This window comes from Canis lupus, chromosome 7 (assembly GCF_003254725.2).
Source record: "Canis lupus dingo isolate Sandy chromosome 7, ASM325472v2, whole genome shotgun sequence".
NCBI classification, from domain to species: domain Eukaryota; kingdom Metazoa; phylum Chordata; class Mammalia; order Carnivora; family Canidae; genus Canis; species Canis lupus.
In genome coordinates, this window is record NC_064249.1 from 20,990,015 (window position 1) to 21,011,878 (window position 21,864).

General features: G+C 37.6%; 1 protein-coding gene across 13 annotated transcripts in view; it reads right to left on the reverse strand.

The window, feature by feature from the left end:
• RASAL2 (RAS protein activator like 2) overlaps window positions 1–21,864 on the reverse strand; it is a 347,793-nt gene that overhangs the window by 32,309 nt on the left and 293,620 nt on the right. For all 13 annotated transcript variants that reach the window (XM_025430194.3, XM_025430192.3, XM_025430191.3 and 10 more), the window contains 4 exons: window positions 8,698–8,851; window positions 6,449–6,547; window positions 5,332–5,886; window positions 2,358–2,502 (listed from right to left, as the gene is read on the reverse strand). In XM_025430194.3, the coding sequence (XP_025285979.1) occupies window positions 2,358–2,502; window positions 5,332–5,886; window positions 6,449–6,547; window positions 8,698–8,851 (953 nt within the window). The remainder of the gene's footprint in view (window positions 1–2,357; window positions 2,503–5,331; window positions 5,887–6,448; window positions 6,548–8,697; window positions 8,852–21,864) is intronic.

The following is a 21,864-nucleotide window of genomic DNA, read 5'->3' on the forward strand; positions in this document are numbered from 1 at the left end:
AAAACCTTCCCCAATTGTAGTATTAGAGGCTCCTGCCACACTAAGTACAGTTTATATGAAAATAACAATCTTTTTCAGGTAACTGAAAATGCTGCAGTTCTTAAGGGTGACTATTTGAAAAATCACATTACTATCTCAAATCATATAAAATAAGTCTGAATTTACACTGACTCTCAGATACACTAAGTTGTTTGCAAAGAGAGTTACTGTCATAAAAATAAAATGTAGGAGAAAAATCAGCCAGTGAGCATCTAGACTATTAGGGCTAACTAGAAATGTGGGGAGTTAAATGGGAAGAAGACAGTAGATACTCTGTCCTGAAGCAGCTTACTAATTAATTTTGTTTAAGCTTTTGGAAGCAGCAGCCATTTTCCCTACCCTGGTCCTTGCTCTTGGGTTATAAATATGGTAATAGATATCTTTGTGGGGTTATTAGAATTGCTTCTCATGTTCAGTGAATTTTCATGTCTTATTTAGTGCATCAGCTATTTAATTATTCCCTGCCCTATCAAAGCACCTGCATCGACTTTTCACTTTGGAAATTCTGTTTATTGAGTGGCAGAACATAGATTTTGATTTTTAAGAAGTAGGTGGTCAACATGTATTTGCCCCTATGTCCACAGAATGGAGACTATGGTTAGAAATGCTTCATCATTACCTTTTAGAAGGCAGTACAAATCCTTAAAGTCATGAGATACACTTTAGGATATGGCTGTAATTAAGCTCTTTAGGTGAGGCCACGAACCTCTCTGTATCTGTCCCAATATTTTTAAAAAAGATTTATTTATTTATTTATGATAGAGAGAGAGAGAGAGAGAGAGAGAGAGAGGAGGAGAGAGAAGCAGGCTCCATCCTGGGAGCCCAACGTGGGACTCAATCCTGGGACTCCTGGATCGCGCCCTGGGCCAAAGGCAGGCACTAAACCACTGAGCCACCCAGGGATCCCTATCTGTCCCAATATTAATGAAATCCATCTTCACTATTCTTATAAATTCCCATTAGATTTTATTAATTTATTTGAAAAGATAGAGTATGCAAGAGGGGGCAGAGGGCAAAGGGAAAGGGAGAAGCAGGCTTTCCACTAAGGAGGGAGCAGGGCTCGATCCCAGGACCCTGAGATCATGACCTGAGCTGAAGGTATACGCTTAACCGACTGAGCCACCCAGGCGCCCCCAATATCTGTTTTTATATAACCTTTCTACTTTTCAAGTTACACACATAGTTTCTGTATGTTACACGGGAAATTTCATAATTCCATCAGCCAGAATTAACTTATTTAAATCTCTGAAAAAGCACAGGATCTCTCTCTCTCTCTCTAGAAGGGTTATAGGGGTTAGGTTATAGGGGTATCCTTATCTTTCTTATCTCCCTATCTTATAAACTTGTTAAGGGCAAAAATCTCTCCATTTATTCAACATAACTTACTGTCTACTCTTGATTGTCACATGTGACTATTGGGTATTTGAAATGCGGCTAGTGCAAACTAGAATGTGTAACAAATGCAAAATACACACCAAATTTTAAAGAGTTGGTATGAAAAAAAGTTGAATACCTCACAAATAATTTTTATTTTGGTAACCTGTTAAATATTTGGGTATACTGGGTTAACTATAATGTCATTAAAATTAATTTTACCTGTTTCTCTTTATCCTTTTTATTAACCTTTTACATTCTGCAGGAAGTACTGGGGAAATGAGGGTAAAAGAAATGACTCTGTTCTTCAAGAAACTCACATCTGCTTTACCATGAGTAAGTCGCCCAGCACAGTGCCTTATGCTAGTGGTAACTGCTTGAATTTCATGACCAAATCTGGAATTCTAGGTGAGTGGCCTAGTCAGTAAGAACTACTGATTGGGTAAAATGTAGTAATTATTAAAAATTCTTGAGATCTTGAAGGCAGAAATTTGGAGTTGTGAGAATTGACAAGAGTTTTTTTTTGTTTGTTTTTTGTTTTTTTTTAAACTTCTGATGCATGAAAACAAATGTTAACACTCAAGATTAGGTAATATATTTATATCATAATGTAAATAATCAACACTTTGGGGGAAGCAGGTACCCTCAGATCTAGTAGTGACATCCACTCATATTGTGTATCTTAGTGTCACAAACTTGAGGGTTTGTGGGTAGCTGCATATGCTGATGGGCTTTCTTTCTGTACATATTGGATAAATCAATGTGTTATAAAGCAGTAGTACCACAGGTGAGTACTATGGAGACTTACTGGTGAAACTCAAATTTTAACACTCTAGTCAGCTAAAACTAAGTAACATACTGAATTTGAGCTCAATTTGTTTGTCCTATGAGGGTGAAATAACAAAATCAAAAGGCAAAGAACACAATGTTTTTCTTCTCCATACCCAATGCGTCATGAAGATACTGTTGTCCCACCAACTTGAGGTATTCCTCAATGGATTTGGTAGCAATGGTGTTCTCTCTGAAGATCAAGACGTCATGCTCTCCACAGCGATCCACCTCAGACATCACCAAGTCGGTCAGAAAATCCTGGTAGAAAAATGTTCAGTCAGGCACAAAGCAAATGAATAAATAATATACACTATGAGAAACCGATGAAATATCAGACATTCTCGGAATGCTGCTTTAAAACCAATGTTGCCTGACTTATTTGAAAGAAAAAGGTCAGGATTAAAAGCTTAGGTATCAAAAAATAAAATAAAAAAAAAAAAAAAAAAAAAAGCTTAGGTATCATCAGCCCTAAGTTTAAAATTCCTCCAAAGGTTTTCCATTGCACTTTTGATAAAGACAATACTTCTTTTGCATGGGCCCATGAGTCCCTATATGTTCTGGTTTCTGTCTACTTTCCCAGCCTCCTTGTATACCATTCTCTCTGCATCCCATTCCAGCTTCAAGGAGCTTCTTCTTAGACCTTCAAATACACCAAACCCTTTGTAACACATGATGCTGTCTCTTTACCATAAAGCTTCTGCAAATGCGGTTCTCAGTTCTGCTTCACCACCCCTCTTGCTCTTGCCCTCAATGTCATGGAGTTCATTCCTCAAATCCTTGGGTTCCTAGTTTGTACATCATTTCCTCAGTGAAGCCTTCTCTAACCAGCATCAGTCAGGTCTCCTATTCCCCTCTCTAATTGTGCCATAGATTTTTTTTTCCTCTGCATTTCTCACTGTAATCACACATTTATTTCTGTAAGTACTTGATTATTATCTGTTTTCCCCAGAAGACTGTAAACCCCATGAGGCTGAAGACAGTGTCTATTCTTAGTCATTTCTAGATTTTCAATATTTAACAGTTTCTGCTACTTATTAGGTGTTCAATATGTAATAAACTGGTCCATGGTGTCAAGGTGGAAATTCTTTTTTTTTTTTTTTTAAAGATTTTATTTATTTATTCATGAGAGACACACAGAGGGAGAGAGAGAGGGGCAGAGACACAGGAGGAGGGAGAAGCAGGCTCCATGCAGGGAGCCCGACGTGGGACTCGATCCCGGGTCTCCAGGATCATGCCCTGGGCCAAAGGCAGGTGCTCAACCGCTGAGCCACCCAGGGATCCCAAGGTGGAAATTCTTAAACTTAATACATGAATCATTTTCTAGGTTGATTATCTATCTATCTATCTATCTATCTATCTATCTATCTATCTATCTATCTATATATCATCTCCATCTATCCATCCATTGATCCACCCAGAATAAAGGCATAAGGAAAAATAAAGCCCTTAAGAAACAGCTGGTTCCTTTCTCAACAATCTTAAAGATTAACTTGATGTAAAATTCAACATCTATTGTTGTTCATTTTAAATGTAGTAACATCACATATTTGGAAAGTTATAAAGCAAAAACAAAGGAAATATGCTGATTTACTTTTACTTTAAAATTAAGCATTTTGAACATTAATTGGATTTAGTTACCCAAAAAGTAAGAGTTATAGATATAGGAATCATTACTATAACTCATATGCTAAGGAATAGGAGCAAACTTATGGAGATTATGGTAACATTTTATATCTTGACTATTGTGGTTTCCACGGGTCCATAATATGTCGAAACTTTTTTTTTCCACTTAAAATGGGTGTGTTGCATGTAAACTGTTGTTTACCCCAAAAGTTGTTAAAAAAATATCCTATAGAGATAGATATGTATTTCTTTCTCTCTCTCTATGTATATCTATTTATTTATCTTAAACTTTAAGCAATGGAAGAGCAGAATGAACATATCCGTACAATTTCAAAGACAAAATTCAAAATTTCAATGGCATCTCACCCCAAACTTGTATGCATTTGTAACACTAGAAAACTCAAAATAATTATCAAAATATTCAACTACAAAAATGATAATCAGGATGGCAGTTAGGTAAAGGACTACATATTAAATATACTGATATATTCTGATTTGTATCAAGAAATCTTAAAAGCACTTAATTTGGTTCTAAATAAATTATTCCACTTGTGAATTCCTCTTGATCTAAAATATGGTTTTACCATGATTCATTTGCATACAATATAATGAAGACTCAGCCTAGTCAATACACCTCATAGAGATAGTAATTATCATAGTTTAGGATGATCAAAGACTATGAGTTGGTTTTCTTCATATAATTAAGCATATTTCTTTTTCCATCTTCCTGAATTTTTACTTCTATCCAGGATAAAATGAGATAAAAATATCATGAAACAGCTACTAATTAATATCACTTGGTATTTTAATTCCATAAGACTCTTGCCAATGCCCACCATGCTTCTGGAATATCTCCTTCTGTGACTAGGGACTAGAGTCATCAGATTAACTTAAAATATAGGAAGGAGTATAATCATCATACAGCACATTCTGGAACTAAAAATAATCTTGAACAGGAACACCTGGATGGCTCAGTGGCTAAGCATCTGCCTTGGGGATGATCAGGTCATGCTCCCAGAGTCCTAGGATCCAGGTCTGCATTGGGATCCTTGCATGGAGAGTGCTTCTCCCATCTCTGCCTCTCTGTGTCTCTCATGAATAAATAAATAAAATCTTAAAAAAATAATAATAATCTTGAACACACTGTGGGATTAGCAGCCCAATCCTACCATTTATTCTGTCCGATGATAAAGAGCTAGTCCTGGTATCTATGTTTCAGGTGAACAGACTTCAAATAAATATCTGTTGGTTTCTCCATGTTATTTCTTTGTTTTATAATCCTCACCTTTTCTGGATCTGAGAACTACTAATAGGCTTCCTTCCTAAATTTTTTTTTTTTTGACCAAAAAAGCATAGAAAGTATACTTATCCAATTTGGATCTCTACATGAAACACAGGAAGTTTGCTTCTTCACAAAAGGTAGGGAAGAGATTCAGAACAATGCAACCCTCCTTTTCCACTTACCTTGGCTCTGCCAGTACTTTGAAGAATGTGCACTAGGGCACAGGCCAACTCCTCTTTATTTCTCACACTAATTACTGGTTCAAGGACAGAACACAGCATGGTATAGTTGCTGGTGACAAATTCTGCAAATTCTTTGTATTGCTCCATAGGCAGAATGGTGATAGTTTGGAAACGTGATTTAATCCGAATAGAAGGTCCTCCGGTCTTTCCTTTGTTGGGTGTAGGGGTACTCACTGGATACCACTTTTCTACAAATTGGCGCCCAGTCACACTGGCAGTGGGAATGTTGACTAGCCCTACATAATTATTCTTGTCTTTTTTTTTCTTTTTTTCCACATCTTTATAAATGTGAACTGTGATGCTATGAAGAGGTGGAAGGCTGTAAAATTCAAAATGTTCACCCCAGAAAATATTATCTGCTTTGGTCTTGCTGGTTGTACGAGCAAAGAGGGTATCATCAAGGCACAGTTCACAGAAATATTTCTTTTTGGGGGCAAGGTCCTTGGCTTCAATGATCCATAAACGAAGAACGTTTTCAGCTCGTCTGCAATTGTCCTATAAAAAAGCAACAAAGTCGAGTTGGAAAATTGAAATCCCAGAAAAACAGTATTTTTCTTTTAAAGTAGGTGATGCTACTCAGGCACTTTATTAAGGGTAGTCATTAAATAATGAAGGAGATTGCTATCTCTTTGTTCAGTGTAATAGCAAGCTCTAAACAAGAAGATATCAGAATCTAGCTTCATACACTCAATTTATTTGGGTTACAAAAATATCATCCTGTAATGTAAGTTCTAATATAGCCAGCCTAGTGGCAACTAGCTTAGTTTCTACAAATAAAAGAAGAGATAAGTAGTTAAGAAACTAGTGTTCTGGTCCCATTTCCGTTGGGCACCAGCTTCTGACCAGGGCATGTCATGTAACTTTTGAGTCTTTTTACCCACAGAGGTAAAATCACAGGAATATGTGCAACAAGATTATTTTGAGTATAAAATGGCGTTAACATGTAAATGTGTTTTAAAAGCACTATAAAAATTAAGGTATGATTGCTGCATTTACCCTCTATTAACTTACTGCTCACAGAGTTCTACATTTTTTAGATATTCAAAACCACTATTACCTTATTTGGTTGAACTGTCCTACGAAGGTTCTCCATCCACTTATCTCTCTCTGAAGCAGAGTTACAGCTGAAGCATTTACTTCCACTTAAGTACGTAACCTTCAACATAAAGATTAGAGATAAGGAAAAGGAATAGGGCTTGGGGGCTCTATCTTTGTAATTCTATCATTTAAGAGTTAAGAATATGCTATGAGGACACCTGAGTGGCTCAGTCGATTAAGTGACTGCTTTTAGCTCAGGTCATGATCCCAGAGTCCTGGGATCGAGCCCCACATTGGGCTCCCTGCTCCATGGGGAGCCTGCTTCTCCCTCTCCCTCTGCAGTTGTCCCCGCTCATGCTCATTCTCTAATAATAAAATCTTAAAAAAAAAAAAAAAAAAAAAAAAAAAAGGAATATGCCATGAACCCAAATCATAACACACAAAACCAAAATGACATTTGGTAGTTCTGTGATATCTATATTCTATATCTGCTTTTGTTCTCTTTTGTAGGGAATATCCATACTCATTTCCAGGTTTGAGAACAGAAGCCATTGAGAATTCAGGTCAGGAATCTAAAACTAGCCTTCACTGTGGAAAGATCAAAATTAAAAACCTTCCAGGCCACATCTTAAAATACTTGCAAACGAATATGCTCAATTCAGTGAGTTAATAAAAAAATAACTGAGAGCCTCTAAAACAGCTTGTCAAATTTCTTGGGACTGCCTTCACAATAACATTACAGAAAGGGTACTCTATGAAAGTGAAAAGAATTACTGAATTACTATCTTTGGAACCCATTTCTCCTCCACTAGGCAAACAGCTTGTTAATTTCCGGTCACTGACCACTATTATCACTCTCCTTTAAAAATGAACTATGCTGTTTATATACCTAGCACCTAACACTGGGCCCGGTATAAAGCCTTTTGAATTGAGTTCCACAAATTCAAATAACTTTTGCAAAAAAAGAACACCAATAAATGACCTGTTCCAATAGCTGAAGTGTGCTCACATATTAACTCAATCTAAGGTTATATAATCTAGTGAATCAGATCAGATTATGTGTACTATTCAATATGGTAGCTACTAGCCACATTTGGCTAGTGAGCACCTGAAATGTGGCTAGTCCAAAACGAGATATATTGTAAATATAAAATACACATCAGCTTTTGAAGACTTACCTTTAAAAAAGGGATATAAAAAAACTTGTTGATAATTTTATATTAGTTAATGTCAAAATGATATTTGGGTCTAATAAAATTTTATATTATATATTTGGCTAACATATTTCTGTTGGACAGGGTTAGTCCATAAGAATACATAAGAACAGAAATCAAACACCTTTCAACTTCTACACATATACCATGGGATTCATATTTACCACTTAGTAAGTTCATGTTAATTAACTAAATCCTAACCCTAGCAATTTTATATGTATTTATGTAACTTTAAATTGCAAATGGCCAACTGCCAATTGTGAATTGTATTCATTTAGTTTGAGAGGGAGAAATTACCTTATAAAGAGTGATAGTCATAATTTGCTGGTGAAGAGCAATTTCATTCATTCAAGTAATTAGGTACCTGCAATGTGCCAAGGACTGGGCTGTGTGCAGGGAATTACAAAAATAAATAAGACATGGTCTCAGATCTTGAACTGCTCAGGTTGTAGTTAGAAAAATTATGGTTTCGGTGAGTCTCCTCAAAGATCATTAAAATTGAGGGCTTAGGTTTTTAGGAGAAAATACAGTGAGTGATACCTTTATCAAAACTAAAAAATTGGGCAGCCTGGGTGGATCAGCGGTTTAGCGCCGCCTTCAGCCCAGGGCCTGATCCTGGAGTCCTGGGATCAAGTTCCACATTGGGCTCCCCGCATGGAGCCTGCTTCTCCCTCTGCCTATGTCTCTGCCTCTCTCTCTCTGTGTCTCATGAATAAATAAATAAAATCTTAAAAAAAAAAACTAAAAAATTAAAATACTAACTTGGTAAGTTATCGTTAAGCTTGTAAACCTCTGCTGAGGATATAAGAAGAATTCATTTATTTTGAAAGCAGATTAGGCCAAAAGGAGTGAGAAGCCATCATTAATAATGTTAACGAGCAATATATTTAGATTAATAGATTTCCAACTTTTTACCTATAAGTAGGCAATTTTCAGCAACAAAAAGCCACTTAAGATGATCAAATCATCAATGCCATCGTAATGAAATCATAAAATTACTGGACAGAAAATCTGACATTGTCTAATCATTCTTCCTTCTTTCCATGCTTTTTACCTCAAAGCAGAAGTCTTGTCCAAGGATGCTGCTATGGAGTGGCTTCACTGACACAGGCTCTCCTCTGCCAAGATCCAGACATTCCACTGCACTACAAGGGCTCAGCAATGACTCATGGGAACGTGACTCTTTTAGTTTAGGCAGACCGCGAGTCCTAAAAGTAGGAAAAGATATTTTAAGACAATGTAACTACTTGGCCAACAAGAAAATGAAGGACTAATGCACTGGAGGCTAACAACAAATGTATAAATGCCTAAGAGAAAAGTAAATAAGGGACAAATTCATAGTTAATCAATAATAATAATAATAATAATAATATAACCATATTCATATTCACTTGGCACATATAAACCACATATTTGTATGTGTATACACATATACATACTTTTTTTTTCAGCACAACACAAAAACATATTAGAATTTTACCAGTCTCAAGGGAATTCAAAAAGCTCCACTACAGACATTGTTTTTATCCTCATTCCTGTCTTGAAGATGAGGAAATACATACTCTTCAAGGTAGTTTATATATTCTATTTTCATGCAAAGGTATTATCAAAAGACATATTTTGTTTCTTTCTTTTTTTGTGTGCCTGTTATAGCGTGAACCTCTTCTATCCTTGACAAAATAGTAGTTCCTGAACCCTCATTCTGTTTCTTTCTGCTTTGGCAGAATAAACACAGTCACACACACACACACACACAAAAAAAAAAAAACACAGTCACACACAGAGTCAAAGCCAAACTTTTCAGCACAAGACTCTGCCTTTCAAAAGATCTGATTTCCATCTCAATGTGGAATTCTCTTCTGGCAAGCATTTGGTCATATCCATGCTCTACTGTATAAACATGAATAAAGAATAAAATGCCTTGAAGAAACCTCCCACCCTCAAAAGAAATGTTCAAGCTCTCATCTAGAAGAACAAATCTTTGTCAACACCATTCAGGCACACTGACTGATTCTATTTCTTAGTTGTTTAAAAAAAGAATGTTGGGAATGACTCCGGTCATGACAGGCGCTGGTCCCTTGCTGCCTATCCTTTGGAAAAATTAATGAAGTCAATATAAAGTAAAATATTCTTGGATCCAGAACTGGATAGTCAAGTAGTTTTACTCCATAATTATAGAATTTATTGACTAAAACACCCAGAGTTAAATACACATGTTTCAAGTAGAAGTACCCAGTAATAGAGATAAAAAGAAATGCCCTGGGTAAAGACATTTGTTTTTGTAAAACACATTAAATAAGGAGCTTCATTTATTTCCTTGAAACGACTACGTTAACATTAATGTCAGAATGGCTCTCAGTTAAATTATAAAGCAACGAGATACACTAGCACTAAAGGCTTCTCTTTCCATCTTCTTTCCATCCTAACATTGTTTCATCAGACTCTGTATAGTAAGAATTTGAGTCCATTCTTCTTTTCACACACATAAAAAAACAACTACCATTTAATGTTTACACTGAAAAACATGTGTTCTGATATCCAGCAGCCTTTCTACGGTCAAAAAAGCCAATATTTATATTTCCCATGGATAACATAGAACATGTACAAAAGGGACAAAAGCCACTTAATATTTTGTACATAGAAACATAACAAGCTAACATTTATTTTCTTTTGTTCTATTGGGTAAGACAATGACATGTTATATACTGCAAACACAGCACATCAACTCTAAACAACTAAAGGCCAAAAAATTTTTACTTTAATATATAATTTCCATATATTCTTTCGCAGTATGTTCATAGGGAGCCAGTTAACAGGATACTGTAATGTTTATAAAACACATATAAAACAGTAATTCCAGCCCAAATTTCCCAGAAGGAGTTGTTTGGAAGGGAAAACCTCTTGTACTCTGGGAATGAGCCTCCCAACAGGAAAGATTAAGGCATATTTGAAATAGAAGGAGGGATGACAAAAGGCTTACTTGTATTTTGAACATTTGCAAGGAAGACATTCCAAAACAAATGGATTTTATTTTAAACAAAAATAAATGCCTACCTACATGAAGCAATCGTACAGCCACCTGGCAGTGCAACCCCAAATCATAGCGGTGCCACATGTCACGGTGTAGCAAGTCCCTTTCTGTACTATCTCAGAGCACAGCTCCCTGCTTAGAAGACAAGAACCAACAGAAGAGAGATTCCCTGCTGCCTCCAGTGACCGGTAACATCTTCAGATAAACGTTTTCCAGGTGTCATTTCACGGCTCCACCGGAAGTGGAACAGAAACACAAATAGAGGCTGCAGGATAGGTAATATTCCTTCTTCTCTCCCTCAGGCTGCATCCAGCCCCTCAGGTAACACAAACAAGGTTCTTGGCTCTGGGCTGGGCCTGTTGCCATGGTGCTCTACCTATAAGGAGAGTAGGGCTGGGAGGCAGCAGGGAGAAGCTGTGGTTTGAAGGACTCAGGAGCTTGTTCTGTGAAAGTGACCATTTTAAGACAGAAAGGAAGGAATGGCGAGGTCTCCACTCATTTCCATGAACAGTTCCTCAAAGTCAAAGGATGTAGGAAAAAACCAGGGGCAACTTTGTGGGTGGAGGAGAATCTTTAACTCAGGGACAAACCTGAGCTTTAGCTTGCCCCTCTGTGATTCCCTGCCCTCCACTAGGAAGTATTTGCTATATCCCACTTGCAAGAACAGTCTTTCTCTCACATCATTTCCTTCACAGTGTTTGCCCTAGTTTAGCGTTCCTAGGTATTATTTTCTATTAACTTATCCGGACTACATGATGTTTTTTAAAGAGAAAGTTGGATAAAATTCTTTTTCCAGTGTAATTTCATTTTGAACAAATTTCATTTTGATATTCATTTCAAACAAATTTCATTTTGATATTCATGTCTGACTTCCCAATACAGCCATCAACAGATATTACAACCAAGACATCTGGAATTAGAATTTAAAACCCCTCCTAGTTATTGAAATTTCAATTATTAATACATAGTTCGGAGTCTCCTATTGTTCAACATTTATGTACGTGTGAGTACACACTTACACCCTCACACCCATGAACTTAACACCAAAGTCACTAGTATGTTCAACATCACTACTGAATAAATAAGCAAGCCCTTCCTGTATTGGGAAGAAAGTCTCTGGGAAGACAGAAGTAATTCCCAGAGAAGCAGGATTACAGTAAACAGGAAGATCAAGCAGTCTGGGAATGGCTTAAAGTTGGGGGGGAGGTATTATCAGGGCAAATATTTCTATGAAATAGTATTAGTAACTCAAGTCCCCTCTAATTCATGTTTATCTTCTCCTGTACCTTCATGTGAATTGATTTTTCTTAGATCTGCTAACTAGAGAGTTAATAGCTCTGTATGGCACTACAGTTTAGTTCTCTAATGTAAAGTAGAATGTGGATATACTGAGAGAATAATTTGAATTTAAAGCCATTTTTCTCACTCCAGTCTCACAATGGCCCTCATCAGGGAACCAAGCCTTGAAAGTGGACTTTGTGAATCCCTTGACTCCTAGCCAGGGTTCTCTTCCCAACTCCTGCACCTCTTCCCCCAACCCCCATTATCCCAAATGCAATGTGAGAATAAATCAGGGCTCCAATATAATTATTTCTTGGTTTAATTGGGAAACTGCTTTCCAGAAGCAATTTTGCTTCCAATTAAGGAGCACCATATCCTTTACATTTTTGTTTTAACATCAGCAAACAACCTTGATTGCTATGTAAACTCCAAGGCCTCTAGCAACATGATAGGTAAGGGTTAAAAATCTAATTGCTTCGCTGATGAAGATTACCTGCTGCTTCTGACCTATTTAAGAGATAAACTACAAGGCAAGAGAAGCCTTCTGTTACTCACTACAGTGAATAAGTATTCCATTACTTTAACCCATATCCCTATCTGAAATCAGTCTTAAAAGACAAAAGTGAAGGGTTGGGGGATGGGGAGCCAATACACATACTACTGGATACACTGATAAAAGAAAAAAAAAAAGGAGTCAAAGAACTCTGATTAGTATGATGTTAAGTAAAACACAGCTGGATTTTTCTCAGCTTACATTCAATTTTTAAAAAAGCCATATTTCCCCCAAAGTGCCAGTGGTGCTTGGATGTGCTAGCTCAATCTGCCACGTGTTTACAGAATCAGTTCCAAATCATCCGGGAAACTTTTAATTAAAAATGCTTATTGCCACACAAAATCCTGCACTTCAGTGCAGGTGAATTTCTGCTGGGCTTGGCAGTTATGATTCCAGACTGCTTCACTGAATTCTTGAAGAAACAGCTCAGCCATAAGGTGGGTGCGGCAATATATGCTTGTATTTACCAGTATGTATTTCTAAGGCACTCTACCCTGTTTTGAGAATTTTCCAGGTAGTAAGTAACAAAATTCACTATCCTAATTAATACTCTACCAATAAACATGCCTAAGGTCTAGTAAGTTCTTAAAAATTGCTTCTGTGACCTCACTTTGGGAAAACTGTGGCTTTACCTGCTCCCTACATTTTATTGCTTTTCAACCTAGTAGATCTTTTGAAAAAACAGGTCTTTCCCTCTACTATAATTTGAAAGGTTTCCTTTCTTGAGTTAAACAAGAACAACAACAACAACAACAACAACCACAACAACAGAAATTAGAACTCATTCACCAGAATTCTACTTGTGGACTCAAAAGAATGTCCTGAGGATCCTGACAGCACTAGCTGTACTGGTTTATCTGCTACAGTTAAAGCCAGTCCCTACTGCTTGAATTACTCACTGATTTTTATGTTAGCTTTAAAAAAATATACCACACAACCACTCACACAGAAAGCTATTTATGGAAACATGACATATATTGCTGATCTTCCCTCTCTCTGCTTTCAGCCTCCAGACAGGATGGTCTAATGAGCCCAACTGCTAATGGTAAAAGAGGTTATTTGTCAGCCTGAGTTGTCGCTTACAATGAACAAACTCATGGTAAGGAAATTTATCATCATAGACAAAAATGACATTTAACCTATTTTGGTACATATACATGTATACATGCAATGAAGGAAAGACACCAAAGGAAGACAAGATTATAAATATTAAAACATATTTAGGAGGGCAAGAAAACTCAACTAACGTCCATTATGACAGACAATAGGAACAATCTCTTTACAGAAACTGTACTGTATTGTAATATACCTATTACTTTTTTTTGTCCTTAAATTGCAAATGGAATAAGATATACTAGTGCCTATTAAATTAAATGTAAACACAACTATATTGAATTTTTAAAGCCCCATGAAACAATGTGGAGAAAAGGGAACCTTTTTACACTGTTGGGAATGCAAACTGGTGCAGCTAATCTGGACAACAGCATGGAGGTGCCCCAAAAAGTTAAAAATAGAACTACCCTATGATCCAACAATAGCACTGCTAAGTATTTACTCAAAGGATACAAAAGTACTGACTTGAAGGGATACATGCACCCCTACTTATAGCAGCATTATCAACAATAGCCAAATTATGGAAAGAGCCCCAAAGTCCATCAATTGATAAATGGATGAAAAAGTTGTGGTATATATGCACAATGGAATATTACTCAGCATAAAAAAAAATCTTGCCATTTGCAACAACGTGGACAGAGCCAGACTATTATGCTAAGTGAAAAAGTCAGAGAAAGACAAGTACCATATGATTTTACTCATATATGGAATTTAAGAAATGAAACAAATGAACATGGGGGAAAAAAGAGAGGGAGGCAAACCATAAAACAGACTCTTAACCACAGAGAACTGAGGGTCACTAGAGGAGAGGTGGGTGGGGGGATGGGCTATTAAGGAGAGATGGGTATTAAGGAGAGCACTTGTTAGGATGAGCACTGGTTGTTGTATGTAAGTGATGATTCACTAAATTCTGCTCCTGAAACTAATATTACACTGTATACTAACTAATTGGCATTTAAAGAAAACGTGAAACAAACAAAAGCAACCAAACCTACACTCACAAACAACTCAACTAACATACTTACTAGTTAAAGAGTGATTGGAAAGATGAATAACTTTTCTCTTTCTCCAAATTAGGTTAGACTTTTGGTCTCATTAGTGCCATAAATTAAGTATGGGTGAAAGGAGAATAAATGTGGAAAAACTGGTAGTATTCAATGACATCTACTTCTTACTCATTCTTAAACTCATGACTATTTGCTTTCCCATTACTTTCTCCTTTGGTTGAATATATATGTATGAACTTACCTATCCATTCAATTACTTGGTGCACGTTATATGTCAGGCAGTGTACTAGAGGTAGATGCAAGGAATACAGTGGTGAAGAAGAAAGACATGGTCCTTGTAGTCATACACTGTTTATAATCTGGTTACCATTATAATACAATGAGATAAGGCCTACGAAAAAGGATGTAAAAGAGGCTCTGTGAGCATTTAGGTTTCAAAGAAACTTTCTTGGAGGAAAAAATGTGAACTTGTGACCTCACCTTAGCTCCAGGCAGACATGGTGGTTCAGGTCTAGAGGGAATGTCTAGCCTGTGAGAAGGCCTGTGGTGAAAGTGTACAATTCTGGGGTGTTTGAGGAACTGAAGAGAATTCAGCGCTGTGGCTCTAGTGCAGTTCAAGTGAGTGTAGGGCTGAGAGAAGAGGGGTGAGGAATAGTAAGCTTTAAGAGATACCATGATGGGACTTGCCATAATGTGGGTGTTTCAATTTGATCAAAGACCAGTGGATAGACATGGAAAGGTTTCGGGTGGAGACAGAATGACATGATCAGACGTGTGCCTTAGTAAGAGTACTTTGGCTAAGATGTGGAGAAAAGAAGGGCACACAGAGAGGGGAGAGAAGAAATGGAACACTTAGAGACTAAATTCACAGATTATGGCAGTAATTGGTCAAGATCATGAACTACAGATTACCAGGAGAAGAAGGAAGTGAATGGATTTGAGAAATGATTAGAAGGTAAATAGGTGTTAATGACAGAATGTTGGAGGAATTGGAGAGAGTACAGCCAACAATGAGCCATTGGGCAGAAAGATGATGATGTCTTTTTCAGAGATGGGAAATGAAAGGCAACACTTGTTGAGGTAAGGGTGGAAATGAAATCAGGTTTTGTACAAGATAAATTCCAGGCTTCTATGAGTAGATGTTTACTGTAGACTGAATGTTTGTATCCAGCCCCACCCCCTGCCTCCAAATTTATGTTGAAATGCTAAACTCTAAGGTGACAGTATTTGGAGATGTGACCTATGGGAAGTGAATACATAATGAGGGGAGAGCCCTCATGAATGAGATTTGTACCCTTAAAAATAGACCCAGGAGAGATCCATTGCCCATTTCCCCAGGTGAGGACACAGTGAAAAGTTGGGACTTTTGAATGAGAAAGCAGGTCCTGACCAGATACTGAATCTGCCCAAGATTTGATCTTGAACTTCCCAGCCTCTGGAACTGTGAGAAATAAATTTCTGTTTACTATAAGCTACCTAGTCTATGGTATTCTGCTGTAGCAGCCTGACTAGACTAAGACAACTGTAACTACTGCAAGACAACATTCAGATTAAGATTAAATTGTAACTACTGCAAGACAACATTCAGATTAAGAAAACCCAGGAATGTTAACATCTAAACCTACAAAACTGACAAAAGAGACTGAAGACTGAAGGAAAACCAGAAGACTGGAGTATCCTAAAAGCCCAGGGAAGAGAGCTCTCAGGAAGCCTGGACTGTCCATTACTGCAGATCAGTGTGTTAAAATATTAATAGTAGCCACTGGATATTATGGGAGATAATTGAGACTTCAGTAAGAGTGATTTCAGCGAAGCAATGAGGACAAAGATGAAACTGCAGTGGGCAGAGATAATGAATGGGATGTGAGAAAGTGGAGACTAACTCATGGAGTCTTGACAGTGAAGAGGTGGCAACTGGGAAATAGCCAGAGGGAGACATGAGGTAGAAATGGGCTTGAAGGTTTTTTTTCCCCCTAATTAATCACTTTCTTCCCCTTGAATAATAAAGAAATAAATGCTCATGGATAATAAATTCCTAGAGCCCAGAAGGATAGATGGTGAAGAATATAAACAGAAGTACCTTCCCCCATCTCCTGTATGTATACATCTCCTGTATCCATATTTGTGACCCCTCCTGGAAATTTTTATACATAGACAACCAAATATACCCATATACATTACATACACACACACACACACACACACACACACACATGCACGCACGCATATATGTGCACACACATGGGATCCCACCATACCTCTTTTCCTTAAGGGTATAGTTTGGACTTCTGTCTATATTCGAACACACAGGTATAATTTGCCTCTTTTTAATAACCACATAGTATTCCTTAGTGTGGGCCTCTAGTGGTTTAATCAGTCCCTGATGACCTTCTAAGTTTTTTCTTCTTTTCTTTTTCTTTTTTTTTTGTGATTACCACCCAGTTTCAAAAAGTATCTTACTATACATATCTTTGTGCACATGTGCATGTATTTATGGTTTGAATTTCTAGATGTCAATCTACTAGATCAAAGAGCACATACAGGGCAGCCCCGGTGGCTCAGCGGTTTAGCGCCACCTGCAGCCTGGGGTGTGATCCTGGAGACCCAGGATCGAGTCCCACGTCGGGCTCTCTGCATGGAGCCTGCTTCTCCCTCTGCCTGTGTCTCTGCCTCTCTCTCTCTCAATCTGAATAAATAAGTAAATCTTAGGAAAAAAAAAAAAAGAGCACATACAGGGTATCCCTGGGTGGCTCAGCAGTTTAGCCACTGCCTTCGGCCCAGGGCATGATCCTGGAGTCCCGGGATCGAGTTCCACATCAGGCTCCCTGCATGGAGCCTGATTGTCCCTCTGCCTGTGTCTCTGCCTCTCTCTCTCTCTCTGTGTGTGTCCTCATGAATAAATAAAATCTTAAAAAAAAAAGAAATATTAAAAAAAAAGCACATACATTTAAAATTCTGATATTGCTAAATTACCCTGCATAAAACATGGCATCAATTTAAACTCCTACCAATGGTGTATGTTTCTAAACGCTATCACCAAAATGGGATATGGCTGAATTTTAAAAACTTTTGACAGGATAACTGGTGAAAAATGGCATTTCATTGAGTGCCTGCGAGGCTTAGTTGGTAAAGCATCGGCCTTTCGCTCGGGTCATGATCCTGGAGTTCTTGGATGGAGCCCCATATAGGGCTCCTTGCTCAGTGGGGAGTCTGCTTCTCCCTTTCCCTCTGCCTCTCTCTCTGCTCTTTTTCTCTCACTCACTCTCTCTCAAATAAAATCTTTTTAAAAATCGTATTTCATTATTGCTTTAGTATGCATTTCTTTAATTATAAGGTTGAGACTTTTTTTTGAAGTTGAAACATTTTATTAATTTATTATTTTTTAAAAAAAGATTTGGGAATCCCTGGGTGGCTCAGTGGTTTAGCGTCTGCCTTTGGCCCAGGGCACGATCCTGGAGCCCCGGGATCGAGTCCTGCGTCGGGCTCCTGGCATGGAGCCTGCTTCTCCCTCCTCCTGTGTCTCTGCCTCTCTATGTCTATCATAAATAAATAAATAAATAAATAAATAAATAAATAAATCTTTAAAAATAAAATATTTTATTTACTTATTCATGAGAGAGACAGAGAGAGAGAGAGGCAGAGACACAGGCAGTGGGAGAAGCAGGCTCCATGCGGGGAGCCCGACGCGGGACTCGATCCCGGGACTCCAGGATCACACCTGAGTAGGTGCTCAACTGCTGAGCCACCCAGGCATCTTGATGTTGAAACATTTTAATTTCAGTTTCCTTTTATTTTCTTATAAGCTGTTATTTTATGTTCTTAAAACTTTTCCCTAATTGTTGAATTTTACTGGTATATAAATGCTTTGTATGCTAATCAGTACTTTTCCTGTCATATACATAATTACTTCCCCCAGTTTATGCTTAGAAAGGATTCTCCCACTCCAAGATCATAAGAAATCAGCTATACATTTTCTTTTAGTGCTTTTAATTTTTCACACAATCCATTTGGATTTGGGGAGAGGAGAGATGAAAGGAGTACAAAAGTACAAAGCACATTTCAACAAATTATAGAAATATGATGACCACAAATTGACACATTCATTATTACCACATTCTATTCTGTGGTAAGAGTTCTGTAAGAGTTGTTGTTTTGAGTATGTTTCTCTGTGTGTATATATGTGTGATTTTTACTGTTCCTTTTTCCTTCCTTTTCAATCATTTCCACAGCAGGTCAGGATTCCTATCAACACAGGCAATGGAGAGTATAATGGAAAAGGCACCCAACTTGGAGCCTAGAGCCCTATATATTTATGTCATCTCAAGCAAACTGGCCATCTGTGATGAGGAGCAAATAATTTCTTTCTTTTTTTCTTTTCTTTTTAGAAGATTTTATTTATTCATGAGATACACAGAGACATTAGTAGAGGGAGAAACAGACTCCCTATGGGGAGCCCAATGCGGAACTCGATCCCAGGACCCCAGGATCACAACCTGAGCCAAAGGCAGATGCTCAAACACTGAGCACAGAATAAATCAGATGCCCCTAATTTATTCTTTCTGAACCTTAGTTACCTCATTTGTAAAATGTAGATAATGATTTCTCTTCCTATACCTCACATAGTTATTGTGAGAATCAAATATAATGATCTATGATTTCACAAACATCTCATAAACTATAGCACCATACCAATGGGGCTGTCATTGCTGACATGGGGCTTTTTCACAGCGATATGACATATGTAAGTTCATTTTATGTAAAGTATTCATTTGGTTGAAATGAAGACAGTTATTCTTCAAAATATTCTTTGCTGGAAGAAGATGTAGAAGGAATAAATGTACAAAAACAACTTTTTCTATGAAGATAAAGCATTCAAATGAATTATAAAATGCTATCATGATACAACTGGATTGGATTTTAATTCATAAAACTAAGGGATTACAGCAGCAGTAAACACTGGTAAGAGAAACTATAATCTATAGCTAGATTATATTGATTAATTAATAACCTGAAGTCCAATAATTTCTGAGAAACTGTCATTCTATCCAAGTATACCATATTGAAAAAGATCAGTCTCCTTTATTATCTAGAATTTGTTTGGACTCTTCTGTTTCAGGGTAACAAACATGAAGTTCCTTAACAGGACAGGCATTGTGCTAGAGAATGAGGATACAAAGGCTGTTTATACTCTTGAGGAGCTTCCAATCTGCTGCAGTAAGCAGAAATATGAAAAGATAAATTCAGTAGAAAGTAGTCCTGTAATAATACTCCCATAAGTTTGGCCATTAGTGGGTACATGGGGTAGGTGTTTAGTTTAGGATGATGTATAGGAAGAACAAGGCAAAGTCCAAAGGCACAGGACTTCTGATTTGGATATTGTTGCAGGAGTATGAATTAGATATGTTATAAATTACGACAAAGGACAGGAGGTAGGAATAGGAAATGGTATTTGGGATAGAAAGGGCAGCAAGATCAAAAGCACAGAAATCCAGAACAGCGTGGTAAGTAAATGACAGACTTGTCCTAGGAGTGAGAGAAGACAGTGCTGGGAGTTAGGCATGGATGGGGCCATGTTGCACTTTGTATGTTATGCTAAAGACTACAGATTAATAAAAGTATGATATACATATGTGATGAGATATTAAAATTGAAGTTTCAATTGAGACATTAAGAGAAAACAGATTCGTATATTGAAGCCAAGTTCCCAACAAACTGTAGACCTTACAAAGAAATGTTTTAGAGCCAGTTCTATTACATTCAACCTCTCAGAACAAGACTATAAAAAGTGGTCAGGGGGCGCCTGGTTGGCTCAGTCAGCTAAGCATCTGCCTTTGGCTTAGGTCATGATCTTAGGGTCCAGGCTCCCTGCTCAGCGAGGAGTCTGCTTCTCCTCTCTCTCTGCCCCTCCTCCCAGCTTTACGTGCTCTCTCTCTCTCTTAAATAAATAAACAAAATCTTTTTTTTTTGAAAAAGTGGTCAGAGAACGGAGAAGGGAAAGGGTTTTGTGAGAGAGAACTTCTGGAGAAAGCTGTGAGGCTCATCTTCCTGCTTCCCACCAGGGAAATGGGCAGATGATGCATACAGGGTGAAGTTTGAGTCTATCTGGAAAATTTAAATGATGAGAAATGATGAATTGTTGGTGGCAGAACCGAAGAGGGTTGATACTTTTAGATTAGCTTGCACTCCTAGAGTTTGAACCTAAGAGGGTTGATGCTTTTAGATTAGCTTGACTCCCAGAGTTTGTCAGGGCAAAGGGTGTGTGGATATTTCCTGTGGACCAGAGGACTAGAAGGGTGAAGAGACCAGAAGAACAAGAATTCCTTTCGAGAAATTGTGAAAGAAGTTGCTAGTGAACACCTGGGACAGACATGTACACACTAACCTCAATGAAACCACAGATGATAGCTGCTCAGAGATGAGACACTTGTTATCCTATGATGGAACAGGCAGTTTTAACAGGCTGTCAGCCAGGCTCAGACAGCATTATGGGATGCTAAGATAGTACTAGAACTTTCTTATCCCCTTTTCTCTTCTTTCTGTCTCCTCTTGCCCAGAACCTTCTGGCAACCTTCTAAAACCATGGTTAGCAAACTGGAAGGGAAGAGCAGATGAGGAGAGAAGTAGGTGGTTTACAATATTTCCTACTCCAAAGGAAGGCAGACTTCCTGTAACTGGCGTGGCTGGGGCAAGTTTGCAATTTTGATATCTTGGACTGAATACCAGTAAGTTCTGAGTCAAGACCTTTTTATTTAAATCAACAAAAGATTAAATAAATAGACTAGTGACCTAAATATAAAGATAAAAATCATGAAATGTCTAGAAGAAAACACAGGTGAAAATCTCTTGGGACATAAAAAACACCGTACATGCAGCTGGTGGGAATATAAAATAGGTACCGATATTCTGGAAGAGCTTGGCAGTTTCTTACATACCTAAACATGTGTTTACCATCCAACCCAGCAACTGCACTTACGTGCACTTATACTAGAGAAGTGAAAACTTATGCACATGTAACTTTTCTTCATGTGTACGCAAATGTTCTTCAGTGAGTCAATGATTTCACAACTCTGGAATATCCATACAGTGGAATACTACTTAGCGATAACAAGGAATAAACTAATGATAGATGCAACAACTGGGTGGATTTCAAGGGCATTCTATGCACTAAAAAAAGGGTAATCTTAATTGGTTATTTGCCATATGATTCCATTTATATAATATTCTTGAAATAGCAAA